The sequence below is a fragment of the Polypterus senegalus genome, chromosome 18 (assembly GCF_016835505.1).
Source record: "Polypterus senegalus isolate Bchr_013 chromosome 18, ASM1683550v1, whole genome shotgun sequence".
Taxonomy (NCBI): domain Eukaryota; kingdom Metazoa; phylum Chordata; class Cladistia; order Polypteriformes; family Polypteridae; genus Polypterus; species Polypterus senegalus.
The window spans coordinates 56251621-56275586 of record NC_053171.1 but is presented as its reverse complement, the minus strand read 5'-3'; the positions used below and the strand labels follow the sequence as shown (position 1 = coordinate 56275586).

The 23966-nt window shown below is 42.1% G+C and overlaps 1 protein-coding gene across 2 annotated transcripts in view; it reads left to right on the top strand.

Annotated features, from left to right (window-relative positions):
- Positions 1 to 23966, top strand: part of map3k9 (mitogen-activated protein kinase kinase kinase 9) — a 150514-nt gene that overhangs the window by 100236 nt on the left and 26312 nt on the right. For both annotated transcript variants that reach the window (XR_005631310.1, XM_039741833.1), the window contains exons 6-8: positions 18984 to 19224; positions 19358 to 19480; positions 23580 to 23742. Coding sequence is in view for 1 of the 2 variants with exons in the window: in XM_039741833.1 (XP_039597767.1) it covers positions 18984 to 19224; positions 19358 to 19480; positions 23580 to 23742 (527 nt within the window). In the remaining variant the exon portion in view is untranslated. The remainder of the gene's footprint in view (positions 1 to 18983; positions 19225 to 19357; positions 19481 to 23579; positions 23743 to 23966) is intronic.

Here is a 23966-nt window from a genome sequence, read left to right as displayed (position 1 = left end):
AAATAATCCAAGGGATGACCTAAGCATCCATATGGCCTCTTCTGGTAGCAGCAGTCAGTGTTTACACTAGAATGGAGTAAACCTCTGATATTTTCTTTGGTAGCTGTGGTTGATGAATAAGCAGTGATGATGGCAACTGACTGATTGCTCATCTGGTGGGAGCAGGTCTTAGAAGAATTCCCAGTGGCAATGATAAATGCCTCTAAGTTTCCCGACTATTTTTTTTTTTCTTTACACAACATTTTCATTATTTAACCAAGGTACTGAAGCTATTAAAAAGGCAAATTTAATGTTAGGATATATTGTTGTTTTCAGTCCTAGGTGGCCCTATTTTCTCCTTTTATACTCTTTATTGTGTAGACTTTAACGAAATGTCTCAAATGGAAGCATTTAGCCTTCATGTGTTGCACTCTTTTATACCTGTGCCTTCAGGCAACAAAATCAACCAATAGAGCAAACAGGAAAGAGAGTTTCACCGTAATTCTCTTTTATGGATAATGTGTCCAAATTATAAGGAACAGTATAATGAATGTTGGTTACATGCAGGCACAAACTGTTAATGCTAAATTTGCAATTTCAGGTAACACAATAACCTGTAGGTACATTCTGCTGTTCCTGGACAACTCATCAGCTACACGAGTCCAATCAACTTGGCAGTCTCATTATGTCTACAGAGACAGAGTTGTCCTCTCTTCATGGAGGAATGGCAAAGGTGGAGGTAGTCTTCTGTTCATGGCCAGATGAAGAAAGAGGGAGAATGGCCATTTTATACAGGGTGGCCCACCTCCACCAAGACTACTTCCGTCTCGTCTGCTGCCAGATAGGCAGTTGTGGTTGTCTTGCCTGCCTTGTTTCCTTGCTCTCTGACCCCTGGAAACCACTTTTTTGGTGCCAGTGTACTGAATTGGTCAGTGTGTACTAGTTCAGTACATTGATTAACGTACCTGGCTGATCACGCATTCACATGAGCAGGTCACTCATGTGCTTTGTTTATGCCTGGGAGTTGGCAATTGCAGCATCTGCCCCCAGAGGCAGCGTAAAAAGTAACCTGTGCTGAGAAACAGGAGGAAGCAGTCTTGACTGGGAAAGCAATATCAGATGTCTGAGCCATTGTGTGTTAGAAGAGGCAGTTCATCTGTGATTTTGTGCGGGGAGTAAGAGGAGTGGAGCTCCTGGGAAGGATTGCCCCACATTGAGATTGTATGGAGGAGTGGAGGATGAAGGTGGTGTCATCCTAGGGATCCCAAAGATGCTGAGTAGAGCATTAGTGGAAGATGCAGGACCAGCCGGCTCATAATGTTGTGGCAGGCACCAGAGGAGGAAGTCAAGATGAGACCTGTTGGTTAAGACCACAGCTGCTGATGATTATTTATTGAGCTATTTATTGAAGAAAGTTAATTGCACTGCACTTGTTGTGAGCACTTTATTGTTTCAAATAAAATCACTAATGCACCTTTCACCATCTCTTGCTGACTGTGTGTGTCCTCATTTGCCCCGACTCCTCCTGGTTATGACTATCAATGGCTACAGGTTCAAGCTGCCAACGAGCTAATCTGAACTGTTGTACTGTAGTACCTCTTTCCTCAAAGGGAATCTGTAAGAAGTATCTGGGTGATATTGGGATAGTTCAGCTATTAATTAAACAAAGTATCTTGATAGACTGAATGGTCTACTGTTGTTTGTCAAATTTCTCAAGTTCTTAGCAAATTGTACTCCTTAAATGCACTGGTTCTTGGTCAGTAGTATGTTATTTAAAAAAATGAAACCACCTCCAAATTCTCTTCAAGGAGGTGTGTGTCATTCAGGGCTACAATGTCAATTTATCCTGCACTTATGGATGAGACAAATCCAAAAAGTAAAGGTAATTTGAAACTTGGGTGGTAACCGCATTGGATAGAAGCTAATCCAATACAACACATTTGCAACATTTCAGTCACACACACACATTTACCTCCTGAAAACTGTTTCTGACCTGTCAAACATTATGGTGCCTTGAAATGGGGGAGCCATATATAAAAACGTGTTGCAATTTCTACATTGGGTGACCAAAATACATGCAAATACCTTTAAATGAAGTCTGCAGTTTGCACTTTAATTACATCTGAATTGGATGATTTATTTTAAACTGTGCAGCGTGTGTAAATGAAGGAAAAATGTCTTTGTCCGAAACATTATAGAGGGCTCTGTGTGTGTATGTGTATATGTATGTATGTATATACACATATACATATACAATGCCCTCCACAATTATTGGCACCCCTGGTTAAGATATGTTCTTAGGCTTTTAATAAAAAATTTTTTCCCAAAAAATATAGGCTCACAACACAAAAAAAGAGAAAAATCCAACCTTTAATTGAAGTACATTTATTCATTAGGAAATAAATCCCACATTAAGAAATACGTTTTTTACATGAAATCATGTGTGCCACAATTATTGGCAACCCTGCTGTTAATGTTTTGTACAACTCCCTTTTGACAACAAGACAGGACTTAATCTTCTTCTATAACATTTTACAAGGTTGGAGAATACAGAGACAGGGATTTTTGACCATTCCTTTTTGCACAATCTTTCTAGATCGTCCTGAGTCCTCTCTTCTTCAGCTCACCCACAGGTTTTCAATGGGGTTGAGGTCTGGGGACTGAGATGGCCATGGCAAGAGCTTGATTTTGTGTCTGCTGAGCTATTTTTGTGTAGAGTTTGCCATATGTTTAGGGTCATTATCCTGCTGGAAAATCCAACAGCGACCCATCTTCAGCTTTCTGACAGAGGCCACTAGATTACCAGATTTTGATTTAAAATGTCCTGGTATTTCAAGGAGTTCATGATGCCATACACCCTAAGAAGGGCCTTTGGAAGAGAAACAGCCCACAGCACCACAGATCCTCCACCATACTTTACAGTGGGCATAAGGTACTTTTCCGCATACTCATTCTTGGATTCATGCCAGACACACTTAGAACGTTTGTTGCCAAAAAGCTCAATTTTAGTCTCATCTGACCAAAGCACACAGTCCCAGTTGAAGCCCCAGTACCGCTTAGCAAACTCCAGACGTTTATGTTTGTGATTGTAGGTGAGAAAAGGCTTTCTTCTTGCATGTCTCCCAAACAGCTTGTTGGCATGGAGGTAGTGTCTTATGGTTCTCATGGAGACTTTGTGACCCCAAGATACCACTCTTTGGTGCAATTCTCTAAGATTGAGCTTTGGAGAATTTTTAAATTCTTTTACCATCCTCCTCATTGTGCTGGTGGCACAATGTCCAGCCTTGTTTGTAACTCTTCCTGTTATTTTACACTTCTTTATTATTCCTCCGACTGTAGATACAGGAATGTTTAGGCGAGGAGCTATTTTCTTGCAGCCACTACCTGACTTATGAAGGTCGACACACATCTGCCTTACTTGAACAGCATGTTCTCTTGTGTTTCCCATATTGAAGAGTGGCTAAGAGCAATAGGACTCTGTGTCACGTCATATTTATACCCCAGGGACACAGGATGGCATTAATTACTAATTAAACGGTCCAATTTACTCTGATCAACTTCAAAAACTAAACTAGAAATTACAAAAACGCTTCAATTACATTTATTTTATAGTAATTGTTAGGGGTGCCAATAATTGTGGCACACGTGATTTCATGTAAAAAATGTCTTTCTTAATGTAGGATTTTTTTCCCCAATTAATAAATGTACTTTAATTAAAGGTTGGAGTTTTCTCTTTTTTATGTTATGAGCCTATATTTTTTGGGGAAAAAAAAGAATCTATATATATATATATATATAATTCACTAAGGCAAGACAACCATGGAAACCACGCTGGAAGGGGCGTGGATTCACTAAGCCGCCGACAAGTGATACACCTATGGTGCACGCAGGAAGAATCACGCCCACCAACTCCAAGACCATTGAATGCAACGACAACTCACAGAGCCACGCCCACCAACTCGGACACGACGACACAGAAAAACCGGCGTCATTTATATTCGTCTGTCGTAGAGGTCACATGCAGCTCCGACCCACGTTGACTGTTAATAGAGGCATGTTTCTCGCGGAGGTGAATCGCCATATGCGGCGTGTAAAACTGTTTGCGAGGGTATCCCATGGGATCCTTAAAACGTTCCTTAACAACTGAGGTTAAAACACAATGAAGTGAGCAGTCTTTAAAAAACGAGTTTTCGGTTACGACGCACGACCGCGTGCACTATAGCAAACTGTTTTACACGCTACATACAGCGATTCGTATCCGCGACAAACATGCGTCTTCTTAGATACTCCTGAACTTTGTACACACCCCCCTCCCACCATGGTCGGGTGTCTTAGTGGATTATATATAGAAAGGCAGCCAAAACCGCACAGAGCAATGAAAAGTCTACGTGAGTCACAGGTGCATCTGGACTGTACAGAGACGACAACGACTCAAGTGACGAGTTGGAGGTGGGCACATGAGCAGGCAGTGTATACTGAACGAGAAATCAGCAGACTAGCATGACGGAGGGAGCGGAGTGGATGTCCTTCTCCTCTCCTCCCGTTCCACCCTGAGCACCGCACGGACGATTGTGTGTTGGTTCGTTCCGTGCATTGGTTAAAACCCAATGAAGGAAGCAGTCTTTAAAAACCAATAAGCCCTGTGCCTCTGTTTCATTACCGTCTCACCTGCTTCACCAATGCAGGCCCCGCAACAGGCGATCGGTAGCCAGCCGGGTAACCAAAGTCTTTGGGTTCAGGGGGAGTATGGTTACAAAGCTGAAACTTGAAGGAATTGACGGAAGGGCACCACCAGGTGTTTAGCCTTTCACTTCATTTGAATCAACACAGGAAACCTCACCCGGCCCAGACACGGACAGGATTGACAGATTGATAGCTCTTTCTCGATTCTGTGGGTGGTGGTGCATGGCAGTTCTTAGTTGGTGGAGCGATTTGGCTGGTTATTTCCGAAAACGAACAAGACTCCCGCCTGCTAAATAGTCACACGACCCAACAGCGGTCGGCGTCCAAATTCTTAGAGGGACAAGTGGCTTTCAGCCACGTGAGATTGAGCATTGAGATTGAGTCTGTGATGCACTTGTATGTCCGGTACTGCACGCACGCTACACTGAATGGATCAACGTGTGTCTACCCGGCATGGGGAGGTGTGGGTAAGCCGTTGGACCCCATTCGTGATGGAGACCGTGGCTTCCAATTGTTCCCCACGAACGAGAAATTCCCAGTACGTGCGGGTCATACGGTCGCACTGATTACGCCCCTGCCCTTTGTAAAGCCCCCCATGGTCGGGTGACTTGGTGGATTATATATAAAAAAAAAAAAAGCAGCCGGAACCGTAAAGAACCATGAAAAATCAACATGGAAACCGACTGAGGCGGTGTTTGGAAAATTAATAGTCAACTTGACTCACAGGTGCATGTGGACTGTACACAGACGAAAGCGACTCAGGTAGGGAGTTGGGGGCGGGCACATAAGCGGGCACTGCATACTGAACGAGCGCCATTCAACCCCGTCCTTCGCTTTGGAAGGAGAAAGCGCGACAGCTCTCCTCCGGTTTTCAGTCAAGGACAATTGTATGTTGATTCGTAGCGTGCATTGTTGCAATGTTACTTTTCTTGGTGGTTTATTAAATTACGGATTTTTCAAATTTTTATTTTTTTCTCTGTGCTTAAAAATCATTTAAAAAGTGGCCTGATTATGCGCCATATGCTACGCTGCGGGTTGGCCAATTTATTATAGAAGCCTAACAACACATCTTAACCAGGGGTGCCAATAATAGTGGTGGGCTCTGTATATATAAATACATATATATACACATGTGTATATATATATATATATATATATATATATATATATACTGTCACACACGTGCGCATGGGAATCAGCTGAAGGGCCTAAACACTAGTAATTCTAGCCAGGCCAGGGGGTGGCGGAGTGTACTGACTATCTCTCTCAGTCCCTTGCAGACCTTTTCCGGGAAATCCTGCCTGTTGCCTGCCCCAAGGATGACATCACTTGCGGGCACAAGGACACCACTCCCAGTTCCGGCATAGATGACGTCATTTCCCTTCCAGCCCTTTAAAACTGCCATCTTGCCTCAGTACAGGCAGTTCTGTTCTGGACTCCGAACTAAGCACATCGTGCTATTTAAAACTACTTTTGCAGCCGATTCAATTATACGGGTGGCTGCCCCAAATCTTTATGATGTCTCCAACTCATTCTTATCACAGTGGCGTAGCCGGCAAGATGAAACCTTCCCAGAAGAAACCGGGAAGGAACCATGGATTTACTCAGGTAGGAGAGTACCGGAGCCGTGTTTCCGGGTGGGGGCACGCTCGGCGGTCCGGAGCGACACGGTGCAGGCTTCGCTTCCAGCAATGGAAAACGAGCCCCTAGTCCTACACAAGAAGAATGTGGAGGAGCCCCACGGACGTGGACTGGTTCCTGTGGGGAAAACGAAAAGGGCTTACTATGTTCTCTCAGAGGAGAGGACTGAGCCGTCCGTTGGGACCACAGTTCCAGAAACATACGGGCTGTCCCCAGACCAGCAGGTAAAGCACCTACAAAGCTGGGAATATGATCCGGAGAGATCAACCCAGGAGCAAGCGTATGCTCTCTGGGAAACAGTAGGTTTATGGCTGAAGCCATTCGAATTAACTACCCTGCAAATTGTGCAGCAGGTGGCCTGCTTCATCTTAATTAAGGGTCTTCCCCCTACTTTTACCCAGCCAGTCTGGGGAGACTTTAGTTCAATAGATGAGTTAATAACTCAGTTAACAGCTAAGCCAGCCTCACAATCTGTGAGAGCAGAACGGTCCTCTAGTGGACTCCGTAGGGATTATAAGTCCCTTCCACATAAACCGAAGCCTGCTCTGATGTCCCCGGGGCGCGGAGTAGGCCGCTCGCACGGGAGCGCGGGGGAATGCAGGTGGAAGGGGAGAGGATGGTTATGTGCACTTACGAACCCCCTGGCTACTGGTCATACGGGAGTAGTGATTCTGAATGGATTTCGAGTTACAGCCCTTCTAGACTCCGGCAGCAACATCTCCGTTGTTGATTGCCGTTACGTACTACCGCGACAGTGGACGAGGGAAAAGACCAGTATACGCTGCATACACGGGGAAACAAGGACATACAAAACCGCCCTCTGTGTTACGAAGGCTTAGTAAAAAAGTTCCCCGTGGCGGTCTACCCACACCCACCATCTCCTATAATCCTAGGGCAGGACTGGTCTGATAGTAAATGCGGAGTGCGGATAACTGCTCCCCTTGTTCCTGTAGGCCTAGTCATGGAAGGGGATAACCCAACTCAAGCTGATTCCATGCCGTGTAAACAGCCGGCGGAGACGGGTACGGAAGACTGCGAGGAGGATGGGGAGGCTCCTGGGCCGTCGCACATATATACGTCATCAACCCGGGCCTCGACGAGTCAGGAGGACTCCCCGCTCCTTGAGGTCAGACTGGGTCCCTCTCTCCGACATGCACTTTCAATTCAACCAAACACCAGCATCTTTCAGGAGAAAACAATGGAATGATGACTCCCTGAAGTTTGCAAAAAATGCAGTCATGCTTGTCAATGGCCAACGCACTCATCAACCCATGCCACGCGGGCCCCACTTTGTATTAGACAATGATCTGTTATATCGAATAGCAGAGCATGAGGGCGGGGTGCGGAAGTTGTTGCTAATCCCACGAACCTACCGGCGGCAGGTTTGCAAGATGGCACACGCCCACCTCATGGGATGCCATTTAGGCACTGAAAAGACATTGGAGCGAATTAAGCTCTGATTTTATTGGCCGGGAATTAACGAGGAGGTTCGCCGTTTTTGCATATCTTTTTCCAGAATGTCAATTACGGCAAATTCCTAGGAGGGACCGTGCTCCTCTCGTTCCCCTCCCCCTGATTGATGTTCCCTTTGAGTGTATTGGGGTCAATATAGTAGGACCTCGGGAGCCCTCAGCCCGATGACACAAATATATATTAGTTGTCGTGGATTATGCTCCCCGATATCCAGAGGCAGTTCCGTTGCGCTCTGCTACTAGTAAAGCGATCGCACGGGAATTAGTGGGAGTCTTTGCTCGTATAGGGATCCTTAAAGAAGTCCTTACGGATCAAGAGACGCCCTTTACCTCACTGACGTTCAAGGAAACGGCCAAGTTACTTAAAATAAAGCACCTAAAGACCGCAGTATATCATCCTCAAACTGACGGTCTTGTCGAGAGGTTTAACCAAACTCTCAAGCAGATGCTACGCAAGGTGGTCAGCGGGGACGGGAGGAACTGGGATCAGCTCCTCCCCCTTGTGCTCTTTGCTTATCGGGAAGTTCCACAAGCCTCTACGGGGTTCTCCCCTTTTGAATTGTTATATGGCCGACAACCCCGAGGGCTATTGGATGTCTTAAAAGAGGGATGGGAAGGAGAGGCTCTCCCCTCTAGCAATATATTGGAGTATATCGTGCAGTTACACGATCGATTCGGAAAAATCCGACCTTTGTTAAAAAGTCACATGGAAGAGGCGCAAGCAGCACAGGCCCACTATTATGACCGTGGCACGACTCTCCGAGAGTTCCAACCAGGGGATCGCGTCATGGTGTTCCTACCTCGCATTCTAAGTTGCTTGCCCACTGGCAAGCCCCGTATGAAGTTAAGGAGAGGAAAGGGCTCGTCGATTATTTGGTGAAACAACCCAATCGTCGGCCGAGCGAGCGGGTGTATCATGTCAACTTGCTGAAGCCGTGGAAGGAGAGGGATCCCAATCCCTTCTCTGCTCAGCCCCGCTCTCTTTGCTCAGACCGACCGCCTTAACTTCGGACCCGACTTGAATGCTAAACAGAGACGTGAGCTAGAATTAGCGATCTCGTCAGTTCCGGAGGTAGTGAGTGAGCAGCCTGGACAGACCTCTCTGATTGTGCACGACATAATGACAGAACCTGGGGTTGTCGTGCGAGAACAGCCATATCGGCTTCTCGAAGCAAAGAAGGCAGAGATGGAGCTTGAGATCAAGCGCATGCTGGATCTAGATGTGATTAAGGAAAGTTATAGTCCCTGGTCCAGTCCAATTGTCTTGGTCAGTAAGCCCGACGGGAGTTGGAGGTTTTGCAAGGACTTCCGTCGGCTGAATCAAGTCTCCCAGTTTGACGCCTATCCGATGCCTCGCGTGGACGACCTCCTCGAGAGGCTGGGACAGGCAGAATATTTGACCACACTTGACATAACAAAGGGGTACTGGCAGGTTCCTTTAACGGACTCCGCGAAGGAGAAGACCGCGTTTAGCACTCCCAGTGGGCAATGGCAGTACCGGGTCCTCCCATTCAGGTTACATGGGGCACCAGCAACCTTCCAGCGTCTGGTGGATAGAGTGCTCTGGCCTCATAATGCGTTCAGTGCTGCCTATTTGGATGATGATGTCATCTATTCCAGCACATGGAAGGACCATGTGCGGCAGATGGAAATGGTATTTCGGACGCTGGGTGATGCCGGGCTTCGAATTAATCCCAAGAAGTGTTTCTTTGGGTTAAAAGAGGCTAAGTATTTGGGCTACCTGGTGGGTCGGGGTGCCGTGAAGCCACAGTGTTCCAAAGTTAATGCCATATTAAACTGGCCCCGTCCGATTACCAAGCGGCAAGTGCAGGCTTTCCTCGGTTTGGCCGGGTACAACCGCCAGTTTGTACCCCGGTTCTCTGAGAGAGCAGCACCCTTGACAGACTTAACAAAGAAAAGGGCTCCAAACCACGTGGTATGGTCTGACAAGACTGCTGCTGCATTTTGTGACCTAAAACAGGCCCTTACGTCAGCACCCGTGTTGAAAGCACCCAACTTTTCACTTCCTTTCATACTCCAGACGGACGCTTCGGACACAGGCCTGGGGCCCGTGCTAAGCCAAAGCGTTGATGGTGTTAAACACCCCGTCATGTACCTGAGCCGGAAACTGCTGGATCGGGAAACCAGGTATACGGCAATGGAATGGGTGGCTCTTGCGATAAAATGGGCGATTACACAGTTGAGGTACTACCTCTTGGGCCGTGAATTTACTCTGGTGACAGACCATTAACCTCTCCAGTGGATGGCCCTTCACAGGGAGTCTAATCCGCGGGTAACTAGGTGGTTTCTTGACCTCCCACCATACAAGTTTTCGCTCGTTCATCGTAAGGGTACTCTCCATACCAATGCTGATGCCCTCTCTTGAGTCTACGACCTCTCGGACAGGTCCGCCCGACCTGGTAGGTCTGGGCTAAGGGGGCGGCCTTGTCACACACGTGCGCATGGGAATCAGCTGAAGGGCCTAAGCACTAGTAATTCTACGCCAGGCCATGGGGAGGTGGAGTGCACCGACTATCTCTCTCAGTCCCTTGCAGACCTTTTCCGGGAAATCCCGCCTGTTGCCGGCCCTAAGGATGACGTCACTTCTGGGCACAAGGACACCACTCCCAGTTCCAGCATAGATGACGTCATTTCCCTTCCAGCCCTTTAAAACTGCCATCTTGCCTCAGTACAGGCAGTTCAATTCTGGACTCCAAACTAAGCACATCGTGCTATTTAAAACTACTTTTGCAGCCGATTCAATTATACGGGTGGCTGCCCCAAATCTTTATGATGTCTCCGACTCATTCTTATCACAATACACATACATACATATAAACATTTATATGAGTATGTATGTATGTATGTATGTATGTATGTATGTATACATACAGTGATACCTTGAGATACGAGTTTAATTCGTTCTGTGACCGAGCTCTTAAGTCAAAATGCTCTTATCTCAAATCAATTTTCACCATTGAATGAATTGAAATGCCATTAATCCGTTCCAGACCCCCAATAAACTGCAATTTTTTTGTTACGTTTTTAAATAAGAAAAATGTACTTATAAATAACGAATATTGTATAAAAACTCAATACAATTTAATGTACTGCAATAAACTGGTTTATTACAGTATAATGTACAGCATTCACCTTGGAGATCAGACGAGTTGAAGATGCTGACGGAGGTGGTGGAGAAAGGCTGAACTGAATAACTGAATGTTATTCACTGATTTTTGCCCTTTTCGCCGCACCTTCTTCACTTTCATCTGCAGGGGTTTTCGATAAAAACCTGTCCAATGAGATCTGTTTCATCCTCTCTTTCAGAATGTTTCTAAAATGCGTTAGGCAAGTGTCATTAAATAGAGCCACTGCACGATCAGTTGTAACTTTTTCAGGATGTTTCTTTTAAATAAAGTCAAGCGTTAGGCAAGTGTCATTAAATAGAGCCGCTGCACTATCAGTTGCAACTTTTTCAAGGTGTTTCTTTTCTTTAAAGTTTGAAACATTTTCCCAAATTGCTAACACTTTCTTTATCTCACTTTATGAGGTAACCTCCTCCGCCTCTGCCTCCTCCGCGATACCGATCTCCTGTAGAACCTCCGTATGTCTGTAGTTCCGTCAACTCCTCCGTCGTCACTTCCTCTGAATGTGCGGCGACAAGCTCTTTAATGGCTTGTATTTCAAATTTTGGCTCGTAACTCAAAGCAAAAAATCGACCTAGTGACGGCTAGTATCTCAAAAAACATGTATGTTGGGGCACTCGTATCCCAAGGTACTACTGTGTGTGTGTGTGTATATATATATATATATATATATATTTAAATGTTTATGTGATACTCAGCAAAAAAAGAAACGTCCTCTGACTTTCAACTGTTTTTACCTTCAGTAAACTTAATGTGTAACGTTTTTAGAACTGTAACCTTAAATGCCTACTTTCTGTAAGCTGTTAAGGTCTTAACGACCATTCCACAGGTGCATTTTAATTAATTGATTATGGTTAATTGAACATGCATGGAAAACATTGTTTAATCCCTTTACAATGAAGATCTGTAAAGTTATTTGGATTTTTAAAACATTATTGTTGAAATATACAGTCCTGAAAAAGGGACATTTCTTTTTTTGCTGAGTATATGTATATATATATATATATATATATATATATATATATATATATATATATATATATATATATACTAATAAAAGGCAAAGCCCTCACTGGCTCACTCACGGAGTCACTCACTCATCACTAATTCTCCAACTTCCCGTGTAGGTAGAAGGCTGAAATTTGGCAGGCTCATTCCTTACAGCTTACTTACAAAAGTTGGGCATTTCATTTCGAAATTCTACGCGTAATGGTCATAACTGGAATCTATTTTTCTCCATATACTGTAATGGACGTTAGCCTGATGGCCGTGGGGGGCGGAGCTGCGTGTGACATCATCACGCCTCCCACGTAATCACGTGAACTGACTATGACCGCAGTACGTAGAAAAGAAGGAAGAGCCCCCAAAGAGTGCTGAAGAAAAACGCAGAATACTTTATTCGCGAGATACACGTTTAATGAGAAGACACGAGGTATAAACGAGACTTTGGATCACTTTGTAATGAAGGTAAAATTGCTGTAGCGAGAAACTTTTAAGTGCCGGCTCTTAGCTAACATTAAATAACACCGTGGACATCGTGAGATCGCACGAGATAGCACAGCCACAGCTCAGAAGCTTCGATGCATGTACTCCGAGCGGCTCACGTGAACTGACTATGAACGCAGTACGCAGAGAAAGCAAGACCTCTAAAGAGCGCGGAGAGTTTTGCTCACGTGAACATGTCTGCAAAAAGTGTCGTTTCCTGCACTGCAAAAATACTACAAAAGTTGGGCAGCCGGCGTGCGTGCGTGCGTAGCTGTGCCAGCCTTTGGGATGCTGACTGCGCTTCTGCCTTAAGTGAAAGTAAACACTTTTAATTTTTTTCCCTCTTCCCATGAGCTATAGCCCAGACAACTGTAAACACGGGATCCCATTTCTAGACCGCGGCAAACTAATATTAAGGTGCTTCGCACTTTCTTTTACACGTATACAATTATGAGATATAAAAAGATTACAATATGCAAGCTTTGATTACATCTTGCCTGAAGAAGGGGCCTGAGTTGCCTCGAAAGCTTGCATATTGTAATCTTTTTAGTTAGCCAATAAAAGGTGTCATTTTGCTTGGCTTTTTTCTACCCTCAAGAGGAGATAGAGAGAGGCAAGGGAGATAAGGAGAGAGAGAGAGAGAGAAAGGCCAGCAAGCAAGAGAGAGATAAGGAGAGAGAGGGGCGCGCCAGCAAGAGAGATAAGGAGAGGGAGACGTGCAAGAGAGAAAAGAACCATCAGCTCAGTTATGATTACATGACGCTCAGCAGACAAAGTGTATCCACACTTATTTATCAGTGTTATTTGTTAGGAAAATTGATTTTTATGTTGATATTTTTGAGGGTGCAGAACGGATTAACTGGATTTCCATTATTTTCAATGGGGAAGTTTTATTCTAGATACAAGAAATTCGCTATACAAGCTCAGTGCTGGGACGAATTAAACTCATATCTAGAGGTTCCACTGTGTGTGTGTGTATGTGTGTAAATATATATATCTATCCAATGTTTGTACAGTGTATCCGGAAAGTATTCACAGCGCATCACTTTTTCCACATTTTGTTATGTTACAGCCTTATTCCAAAATGGATTAAATTCATTTTTTTTCCTCAGAATTCTACACACAACACCCCATAATGACAACGTGAAAAAAGTTTACTTGAGATTTTTGCAAATTTATTAAAAATAATAAAACTGTATATAAGTATTCACAGCCTTTGCCATGAAGCTCAAAATTGAGCTCAAGTGCATCCTGTTTCCCCTGATCATCCTTGAGATGTTTCTGCAGCTTAATTTGAGTCCATCTGTGGTAAATTCAGTTGATTGGACATGATTTGGAAAGGCACACACCTGTCTATACAAGGTCCCACAGTTGACAGTTCATGTCAGAGCACAAACCAAGTATGAAGTCAAAGGAATTGTCTGTAGACCTCTGAGACAGGATTGTCTCGAGGCACAAATCTGGGGGAGGTTACAAAAAAATTTCTGCTGCTTTGAAGGTCCCAATGAGCACAGTGGCCTCCATCATCCGTAAATGGAAGAATTTCAAAACCACCAGGACTCTTCCTAGAGCTGGACAGCCATCTAAACCGAGTGATCAGTGGAGAAGGGCCTTAGTCAGGGAGGTGACCAAGAACCCAATGGTCACTCTGTCAGAGCTCCAGAGGTCCTCTGTGGAGAGAGGAGCACCTTCCAGAGGGACAACAATCTCTGCAGCAATCCACCAATCAGGCCAGATGGATGCCACTCCTTAGTAAAAGGCACATGGCAGCCCGCCAGGAGTTTGCCAAAAGGCACCTGAAGCACTCTCAGACCATGAGAAACAAAATTCTCTAGTCTGATGAGACAAAGATTGAACTGTTTTTTTTTTTTTGTGAATGCCAGGCATCATGTTTGGAGGAACCCAGGCACCGGTCATCACCAGGCCAATACCATCCCTACAGTGAAGCATGGTGATGGCAGCATCATGTTGTGGGGATGTTTTTCAGCGGCAGGAGATGGGAGACTAGATAAAGGGAAAGATGAATGCAGCAATATACAGAGACATCCTGGATGAAAACCTGCTCCAGAGTGCTCTTGACCTCAGACTGGGGCGATGGTTCATCCTTCAGCAGGACAACAACCCTAAGCACACAGCCAAGATATCAAAGGAGTGGCTTCAGGACAACTCTGTGAATGTCCTTGAGTGGCCCAGACTTGTTGAACATCTCTGGAGAGATCTTAAAATGGCTGTGCACCGACGCTTCCCATCCAACCTGATGGAGGTGCTGCAAAGAGGAATGGGCGAAACTGGCCAAGGATAGGTGTGCCAAGCTTGTGGCATCATATTCAAAAAGACTTGAGGCTGTAATTGCTGCCAAAGGTGCATCGACAAAGTATTGAGCAAAGGCTGTGAATACTTATGTACATGTGATTTCTCAGTTTTTTTTATTTTTTATAAATTTGCAAAAACCACAAGTTGTCATTATGGGGTGTTGTGTGTAGAATTCTGAGGAAAAAAATTAATTTAATCCATTTTGGAATAAGGCTGTGACATAACAAAATGTGGAAAAAGTGATGCGCTGTGAATACTTTCTGGATGCACTGTATGTCTATCCGCTTTTCATTAGAGAATTACTTTAACGGGTTTAGTTTGGGATTGTTTTCTATAATTTGCTTGAACATTCCAGTTGATTTTGTGACTTCTCGCTAAGAATCAGAGTTCGCTGGCTGCGGGCTGAGGAGAGTGGGAAGCGTTATGTCAGGAGTGGGGAGCCGGGCATGGCCCTCCTCACTGTCCTGTTTCACTATTACACAGGTGAAGCAGCTTGGGTTGGCTAGTATATAATATATGGAAGGATTCATATCCGGTCAGGAGGCCATAAAGGAAGGAACAGGTTAACAATCCCTCTGTGATAAGTGGTGCTTGTATTTGGAAAAATTTTAAATAAATAATCGCGGCCCATAAACTGCAGGCTCTGATTGGGCATGTGCGAATGCACTTACTTCGTGCCTGGGACAGTTGGGTTGCCTGGCTGATTGCATGTTCACGTGTGAATGTGAGTGTCAGTTAAGGCATCATTATTGCCTCTAGACAGAGCAGTGCATTATACCCGTGCCCAGTTAGGAAAGCCAAATATAAGAAGAACCTGCATAACTGCAGTGGTGAGAGAAGAAAAGAGAACAAACACAGAGAGAAAAGAGATAGGGGAATCAGGAAGATGCAAGGTAGGAACAAGAGAGAGAAAGTGTGAGGGAAAGGAAGTAGGCAGCCTGAAGGAAGACCCCCTTAGAACAGCATAGGGCTGATACTTGAGGGCTGAAGAGGATCGCTCTGGCTGAGAATGTGTAGAGAGCTGGAGTGACCCGTTTATCAAGTGACTCTTCTGTTCAAGACTGAGGTGGGGCAGCAGTAGTCAGAAGGGGGGAGCTCGGCACGGCACCCTGCCGGGGCCACAGATGACAGCAGGGACACAAGCCTAGGAGAAATGAGTTTTGGTACAGTACCCTGCTGGGAGCCATAGACCACAGGGACTCAAACCTGGGAGTGAAGGTTGGCTGTGCCTGTGAGCAGGATGTCTTTTCTGTCTGCAGGCTATTGTGCAAGGTAAACAGAGGAGACATTGGTTTAAAGGAATGCACAGGGGACTATGTTTTAAGAGACACTGTCCAGCCTAGTGACTTCATCCTCGGTTTTATCGATCTATTTATTTGGCTTGTTTTAACCTCTTCTATCAAACACTTTTTATGGATTAGTTATTTATGGATGGATGCACTGCGCCTTTGAACACTTGTTTTTTTTTTTCATTGAGTTTAATGAAAGCATTTATCACTTTTTGCACCTACCCCTTGCTACCCCTTGTTTGCGACTTCCTTTGCCTGGCTCATCTCATTTATGACTATCATCCATGGCAGGTTCAAGAGACTCCCAAACAGAAGTGGGAGAGTGGAGCTGACCCACACCATTACACCCACTGTGAGCAGCTAATTCCCACATACAATGGGTAGCATCGCTCCCTATGGCTGGAACAATTTAGGACACCCACAGGGTGGCATGGTGGTTCAAGTCCAGAGACACAGCCCCATCAGGATCTTTAGGGACCACCAGAGGGTGATGTCAACGGAGGACTGCCCTGGTTTGTGTATGAACTGGAAGTGCTTCCAAAGATAGAGACAAGAAGCCGAAAGCAGTTCCCTGGGTTGACGGTAAAAGAGAGCCTGCTGCCTCACTTCAATCAAGTCAGGATCGGTAGTGGCAACACTCTTGGAGGATAGAAGGAGGAAGAATTTGCAGTATACAGTGTATTGTAAATGATCTTTGCATGGGTGTCAGAATCGGGGGCACCATTGAGCTCCAAACTTCAATCTCTCTATTCATCTATTGTACATACAGTATGTGAAAGAATTGTATTTCCTAAGTAGTTTATTTTTTGTCATCATTCTCTCCCAAGTTACTACCACCAGGGGCTCATGAGTGTGGCCCATAAGTGAACCTGCCATTTTAATTAACTTGTTGATTTAGTGGGTTTATCTTACAGTTGTGTTTGAAAGTTTGTGAACCCTTTAGAATTTTCAATATTTCTGCATAAATATGACCTAAAACCATCAGATTTTTACTCAAGTCCTAAAAGTAGATAAAGAGAAACCATTTAAACAAATGAGACAAAAAAATGATACTTGATCGTTTATTTTTTTAAGGAAAATGATCGAATATTACATATTTGTGAGTGGCAAAAGTATTTGATCCTTTGCTTTCAGTATCTGGTGTGACCTCCCCCCTTTGCAGTAATAACTGCAATTAAATGTTTCCAGTAACTTTTGATCATTCCTGCACACCGGCTTGGAGGAATTTTACCCCATTCCTCCATACAGAACAGCTTCAACTCTGGGATGTTGGTGGGTTTCCTCACATGAACTGCTCGCTTCAGGTCCTTCCACAACATTTTGATTGGATTAAGGTCAGGACTTTAACTTAGCCATTCCAAACCATTAACTTTATTCTTCTTTAACCATTCTTTGTAGAACGACTTGTGTGCTTAGGGTCGTTGTCTTGCCCCATGACCCACCTTCTATTGACATTCAGTTCATGGACAGATGTCCTGACATTTTCCTTTAGAATTCTCTGATATAATTCAGAATTCATTGTTCCATCGATGAAGACAAGCCGTCCTGGCCCAACTGCAGCAAAACAGGCCCAAACCATGATACTACTACCACCACGTTTCACAGATGAGATAAGGTTCTTATGCTGGAATGCAGTGTTTTCCTTTCTCCAAACATAACGCTTTTCATTTCAATCAAAAAGATCTATTTTGGTCTCATCCGTCCACAAAACATTCTTCCAATAGCCATCTGGTTTGTCCACTCGTGATGGTGGACTCATGAACATGAACATTAGCCAATGTGAGAGAGGCCTTCAGTTGCTTAGAAGTTACCCTGGGGTCCTTTGTGACCTCGCTGACTATTACACGCCTTGCTCTTGGAGTGACCTTTGTTGGTCGACCACACCTGGGGAGGGTAACAATGGTCTTGAATTTCCTCCATTTGTACACAATCTGTCTGACTGGATTGGTGGAGTCCAAACTCTTTAGAGATGTTTTTGTAACCTTTTCCAGCCTGATGAGCATCAACCAGTCTTTTTCTGAGGTCCTCAGAAATCTCCTTTGTTCATGCCATGATATACTTCCACAAACATGTGTTGTGAAGAGCAGACTTTGATAGATAGATCCCTGTTCTTTAAATAACACAGGGTGCCCACTCACACCTGATTGTCATCCCATTGATTGAAAGCACCTGACTCTAAGTTCACCTTCAAACTAACTGCTAATCTTAGAGGTTCACATACTTTTGCCACTCACAAATACGTAATATTCGATCATTTTCCTCAATAAATAAATGACCAAGTATAATGTGTTTTTCTCATTTGTTTAACTGGTTTCTCTTTATCTACTTTTAGGACTTGAGTGAAAATCTGTTGATGTTTTAGGTCATATTTATGCAGAAATATTGAAAACTCTAAAGGGTTCACAAACTTTCAAACACATCTATAAGATGCTGTTTCCAGTCCATCACACAACAGCATAGAAAATTGTACTGGCCATCACAAGGGTGCATAGGAGATTTGAAGCAAGTCACTGTTCAAGTTATAGGAACACAGTCTCCTAATAAAGATCCTGCTGTGCCCTTTCTTATATATAACTAAATTCAAAGCTTTAGTATTGGAACTGTGAAGTGCAAAAGCTGATGTAGGTTTAATTAAGTTAGAAAGGTCAGAAGAAGCAGAAGCAGGGAATCTTAAGTTGTGGTATCCATCAGTAATCTTCAACACGAGGATGCCACTTTATGATAAATCTTGGGAAATCTTATTCACTTTCAGTTTTTAAAGAAAACATGGAAATGCTAAACAAATTGTAATCATATTTGTATTGTACACACTAAGAATTTTTGGTTTCAAATTTAAAACTGAATGAATTGTTACTTCTGTTGGTTAATTTCACATCCAAACATAACCATGCAGTAAACTGAAGGAATTTCAAGTGGAGGTAAATATTTTTTCCTTTCTTTTAAAACTTCCATTTTCCTTTTGTCCTCCGTGCTAGGAGTTGTGCTCATGGGAGGAGGAGCTAAGCCGTGCTGCAATGCAACAGAAAAACCAAGAGGAGGCACTACGAAGAAGAGAGCAAGAGCTGGCTGAGCGTGAGATTGACATCTTGGAGAGAGAGCTCAACATCATTATTCATCAGTTATATCAGGAGAAGCCACGGGTTGAGAGGCGCAAGGGTAAATTCCGCAGGAGCCGACTTAAAATTCGAGATGGGAATCGCATTAGCTTGCCTTCAGGTCTGTGTTCTTAATATAAATACCCCACTAGTCATAAAGCTGATATTTTGAGCAGTTATTTTATTTGAAGGAATATAGATGTCTACCTATTAATCTTTTAAGAAAATTTCTCAATGCATATGGTTCTGTTCAGATTTTCAGCACAAGATAACAGTGCAAGCATCCCCAACACTGGACAGAAGAAAAAGTTTATTAAGTAGTAGCTCGAGTCCTCCAGCTAGTCCTACTATCATACCTCGTCTTCGAGCCATCCAGTGTGAGTATTGTTGCTTCATACTGTGTGTTCTGCACTATTGCTGGGTATACAAAGTGGATGAAATAAAAAGACACACATATTTAGTGTAATAAATTAATGAATAATGTATTGCAGTTTTATTTCTTTTGATGTTAGCTTAGAAATATATGAAATCATTTGTGGTTTTTCATCAAAGGTGGAGTTTAAAATTGTTTAGTAAGGTGAACAGCCTATTTAAAGTATTTTTACTTGATTCAGCATGAAAAAACAATATATAAAGTAAATAAAATAAATGACTTATGTAATAATAATGTATTGCAAGGTTTTTTTAAGATTTCGATTTAGACTAAAGTCAAAAGAGAAAGCAAAGATCCCTGGTTAATAGTTTCTTAACAATCATTAGTTTGTCATTCCATTTTAATTCAACAAATTTTCTAATTGGTTTTTGAAAGATACGTGTAATTCATATATAGTGTTTTATCAAAATTAAAAATGGTGCAATGTTCAGAAATATTGAAAAAATATCCCCTTGAGGTAGTTTAGTTTTCGCATCAGCTGTAAATTTTGTCTCATCAAAGACCTATATTTTGTTAAATAAAATAAAATGAAATACACATTGAACAGTTACAGATTTTCAGAATATGGTACCCTTGACATCAGTCAGTCACCATTTTCTTTCTAAACAAGTCCAACTTTTAACATGCTACCTTCTACTCTAGTGTATGCTCAGTGTTCAGTGTCATTTCATGAAGGCTGTTTTTCTTAAACAACAGGATTAAAACGGATTGTTTTATTTCAGTTCATTTTTTTTCATAAACCTATTTGAAGAACAACACAATTTTTTGAGTTCAAAGCAAATAAACAATAATTTATGCCACTTAGGTGAAAAATCTTTACCCTCTCCCCACATGCCTTTTTGAAGATCAAAAACTATGTATAAAAAAAAAATCTGGACACATGGTGTTTGTATTAGGAATAGAACCAAATAACAGCACAATATATGTGTATTTTACTATTAAAAAATGACATTCTACTTCAAACTTTTTTTTTGTTGTTTTAAATAAGAAAAAGTAGTAAATGCAGTTCACAGGATGAACTTCGACCTTGAAAAAAACAAGTAGATTTATGCAAAAGTTACTTTTGACAATACACTCTTTAAAACTAAACAAATACAACAGACATTAAAATTTATATTATAATTTTTCATATACCTATTTGAGTGTAGAGTATACACTAGGGGAGTTGTATATTAATAGGTGTAGTTATAAAGGGTTTACAGCACTTGACAATGGTGACTGATTGCTGTCATTGGTGCTGGTTAAAGATGGCTTTAATGAATGGCTGCAGTTTGCTGAAAAATATGAAATTTTTCCTTTGTATATTTCATTTTCTGATTTTATGAAATATGGGAATTTTCCAAATGCATAAAAAAGTAGAAGGTAGGCTTTCTTTCAGAGGAGCAGAGTTACATGGTGACCATGTAGTATACATTGTCACAAGAAATGGATCCTTTAGCTATGTTGTTTGTTTTTTGTTATCTCAAAATGTGCTGGTAGCTAATGAGAGTTTTTAGTAATTCCAAGGCAGTCTGGTATGTATATGAACGTTGTTTTCCAGGAGTTTTTAAAAGTAGAAGACATTGTCAATAGAGGCAGATGCTTGAAAACATCTGTGACTAGCTGCATCTGTAGTAATCTGACATTCATTTTTGATGGTCAGTGTCAAGAGAAAAGTGTATGGGCTGTACAGTCCTAAACTGAATTTTACTGTACAGTGTGTCACACAGATTGAGAAAGTGTGTTCTTTGTAAGAATGATTTTATTAATTCTCTGAGAAGCAAATTGTAAAAATATTGTATTAGAGAAACACACATGATCTTTAATATATCCTTTATCATTGTAGTATTTAATTTAGATGGCTGCATAGAAAAGGACAGTTAAAATAATTCGACATTTGCGCAGAATTGGAAGGGCTAGAATGGAAAAAGAACGCTTAGTTGTAATTGTGAGAATTCAAAATTTATTTGATTCCCAGTTTTGTTTTTATTTCAGTTTTTTCAAAATGAATTTGTGAACATTATGAAGATTTTTTTTTCTCCCATCAACAATCTGGAAATTGTGGAAACATTGTTAAATCAATAAGCTAAAAACCAAATGCATTATTCTTTGTGGATTACTGAATGGCCATAGTTGGCAGGGAAAACCTGGTGGGGGGATGAGTACATCTTTATTCTAAAGGTAAAAAGTAAATTCATTCTTTTGTATTTATTAAATTGCCCTACAAAAATCACTGCTAGATCCAAACATGTTGTATTTTTGATCAGTTCTAGAGGCATTCTTGTTACTAGTTAAAGTTGGTAAGCAGGTCAGAGGCTTTCTTGTCCTCCTCTGTCCTAGCGACAAGAAACCCCAGCTGCAGACGGACAGCCTCAGGTCATAAATATTCTAAATGAAAACTTAACTTTTTTGTTGTTGTTTAGGAGTACTCGCTTCAATTTCTAAAAAAACTATTAGAATGTATTAAAGGAATAGTTCTTCCTAAAATGTTTCTTTATAGGCTGCTTACCCAATGAAGTTGGTTGCAATGGCCAAGAAAACAGAGCAAAAAGAAAACGTTTGATATAATAAAAGCCAACAGTGACCAATGCTGTAGAAAGCGCTAACTTTTACAAGAAGCCAAAATTTACACAGTTGGTTACAAACACAAATCAAATGTATGTTTTTTATTAAATTTTATAGTAATAATAATAGCAGCTCACTACTCAAAACCGGGAACATCTGGACTCGAAGCCGCAAACTTTTACTGATACTTGTGCTGATCGACACATTGTCAAAACAAAAGACACTGATGTGGAGGTGCAAAGGAATTTAAGGTGGCCTGGGATTACGACTTTTTTGTAAGCTTTAGGGATTCTAGTGTCAATGAAGTGTCATGATGATCAGTAGTGATTCTCCAACAGGGCATCCCCACCTCCCCTGGGATGACGATTTTTGTTAATTCTTCAAAGGGGGACCAATCCATAAGGGAATGGTGATTGGTGATGATTGTCGATCGTGAAGACACAAAAAAAGGAAATAGGTTTGTGAGAGAGAAAAGTTTAAAAACCACTGGTATAGAGAGATGTTTCCTGACAGCCAGCATCAGATGGAGTCTAGAGTGTGGATGTGAGTTGTTGAAAATGCTGAGAAACTGGTTAGAGGAAGAGACTCCAGAGTTGGAGAAACAGTCAGGATTAGAAGAAGAGTGTGCTTTACATTGCTCTACTTCTGCTATATATTTCTCCCATCTATTGAAAATTATAATGCAGGTAATTACTTCTCTGGCTTGAGCAAATGAAAGTGCAGCTTTTTCCTCATTTTTCACTCATCTTATTCAAGGTCCTAAAACCTTCTGACTAAATATATTGTAGCTTATGAATTGCAAACGAGAAACTGAAAGTTCCAAAGAAGTTTACTTATATATTTATGAATTACAGAGGTAAGGTACAGGTTTAAGCAGACGACCTCAAGTGTTTTTTGGAAACGCATGTAAGGATTTTCTTGTAGTTTCACTGAGCGGCTTTCTGCTTTCGTGTTATTTCTAATCCTGTAAATTTACTGTCATCTCAACATGTATGTTTTATTACTCGGAGCATGAGGAAATGTGTGCTTCTTTTTTGTATTCAATATCAAATATACAAGTAAACACGAAGAAAGAAATGCATTTTGAAAATGTTATCTTTATTGAATATTTCCTCGTCTATTAAACAGCATTCCTTTTATTAATTATTTTGTATGATTTATAGGGATTAGGGGAGTTGGATTCAATGCCAAAGGTTTTGGACATGGTTTAAATCAAACCTGGATGGGAATTTAGACCATTGCAATGCCTACACAGACTGCTGATGTCTTCTTATTAGAGAACTGTTTCTTACCAAGAATGTGTGTTTTTCAGCAGCAACACTATAGCAGTGTGCTTACTTGTCTGTATGTAGAACCTTAGTTGCTTAAGAAAGTACTACAATTAGTAACAATAATTTGGAAAAGGAGAGTATCATGACTTTTATAATGCCATGACAGTTGCTATATCCCTTGATAATTATTTAGAAATGATGATTTTCTTCACAATTGTGGTTCACCAGTGACTCCAGGTGATAGCAGCAAGGCCTGGGGACGCAATGTTGCATTCCAAGCAGATGGTGATGAGGAAGACAAAAGATGCCACAAGAAGAAGAGCAGAATGTGGGGTCCTGGGTCAGGGCCAGGGCCAGTACCTGTGGGAAACAAGGAAACTGCTGAAGAGTGGTGAGGGTGCAGGGGTTAATTTTTTGGGGAAATGGGGCTCAGAACTTTGGTTCAGTTAAATGTGATAAATCTGTTCACAAAAACATTTTGGAACTAAAGTTATTTTCTCTTCTTAAATACAAAGTATATTGGAATATTTATTTAGTTATAATACCGCGTAGTATATTCAAAGAGTTGTCAGACATTAAGGTCACATTACATAAAATAGTATTAATTTCATTTTC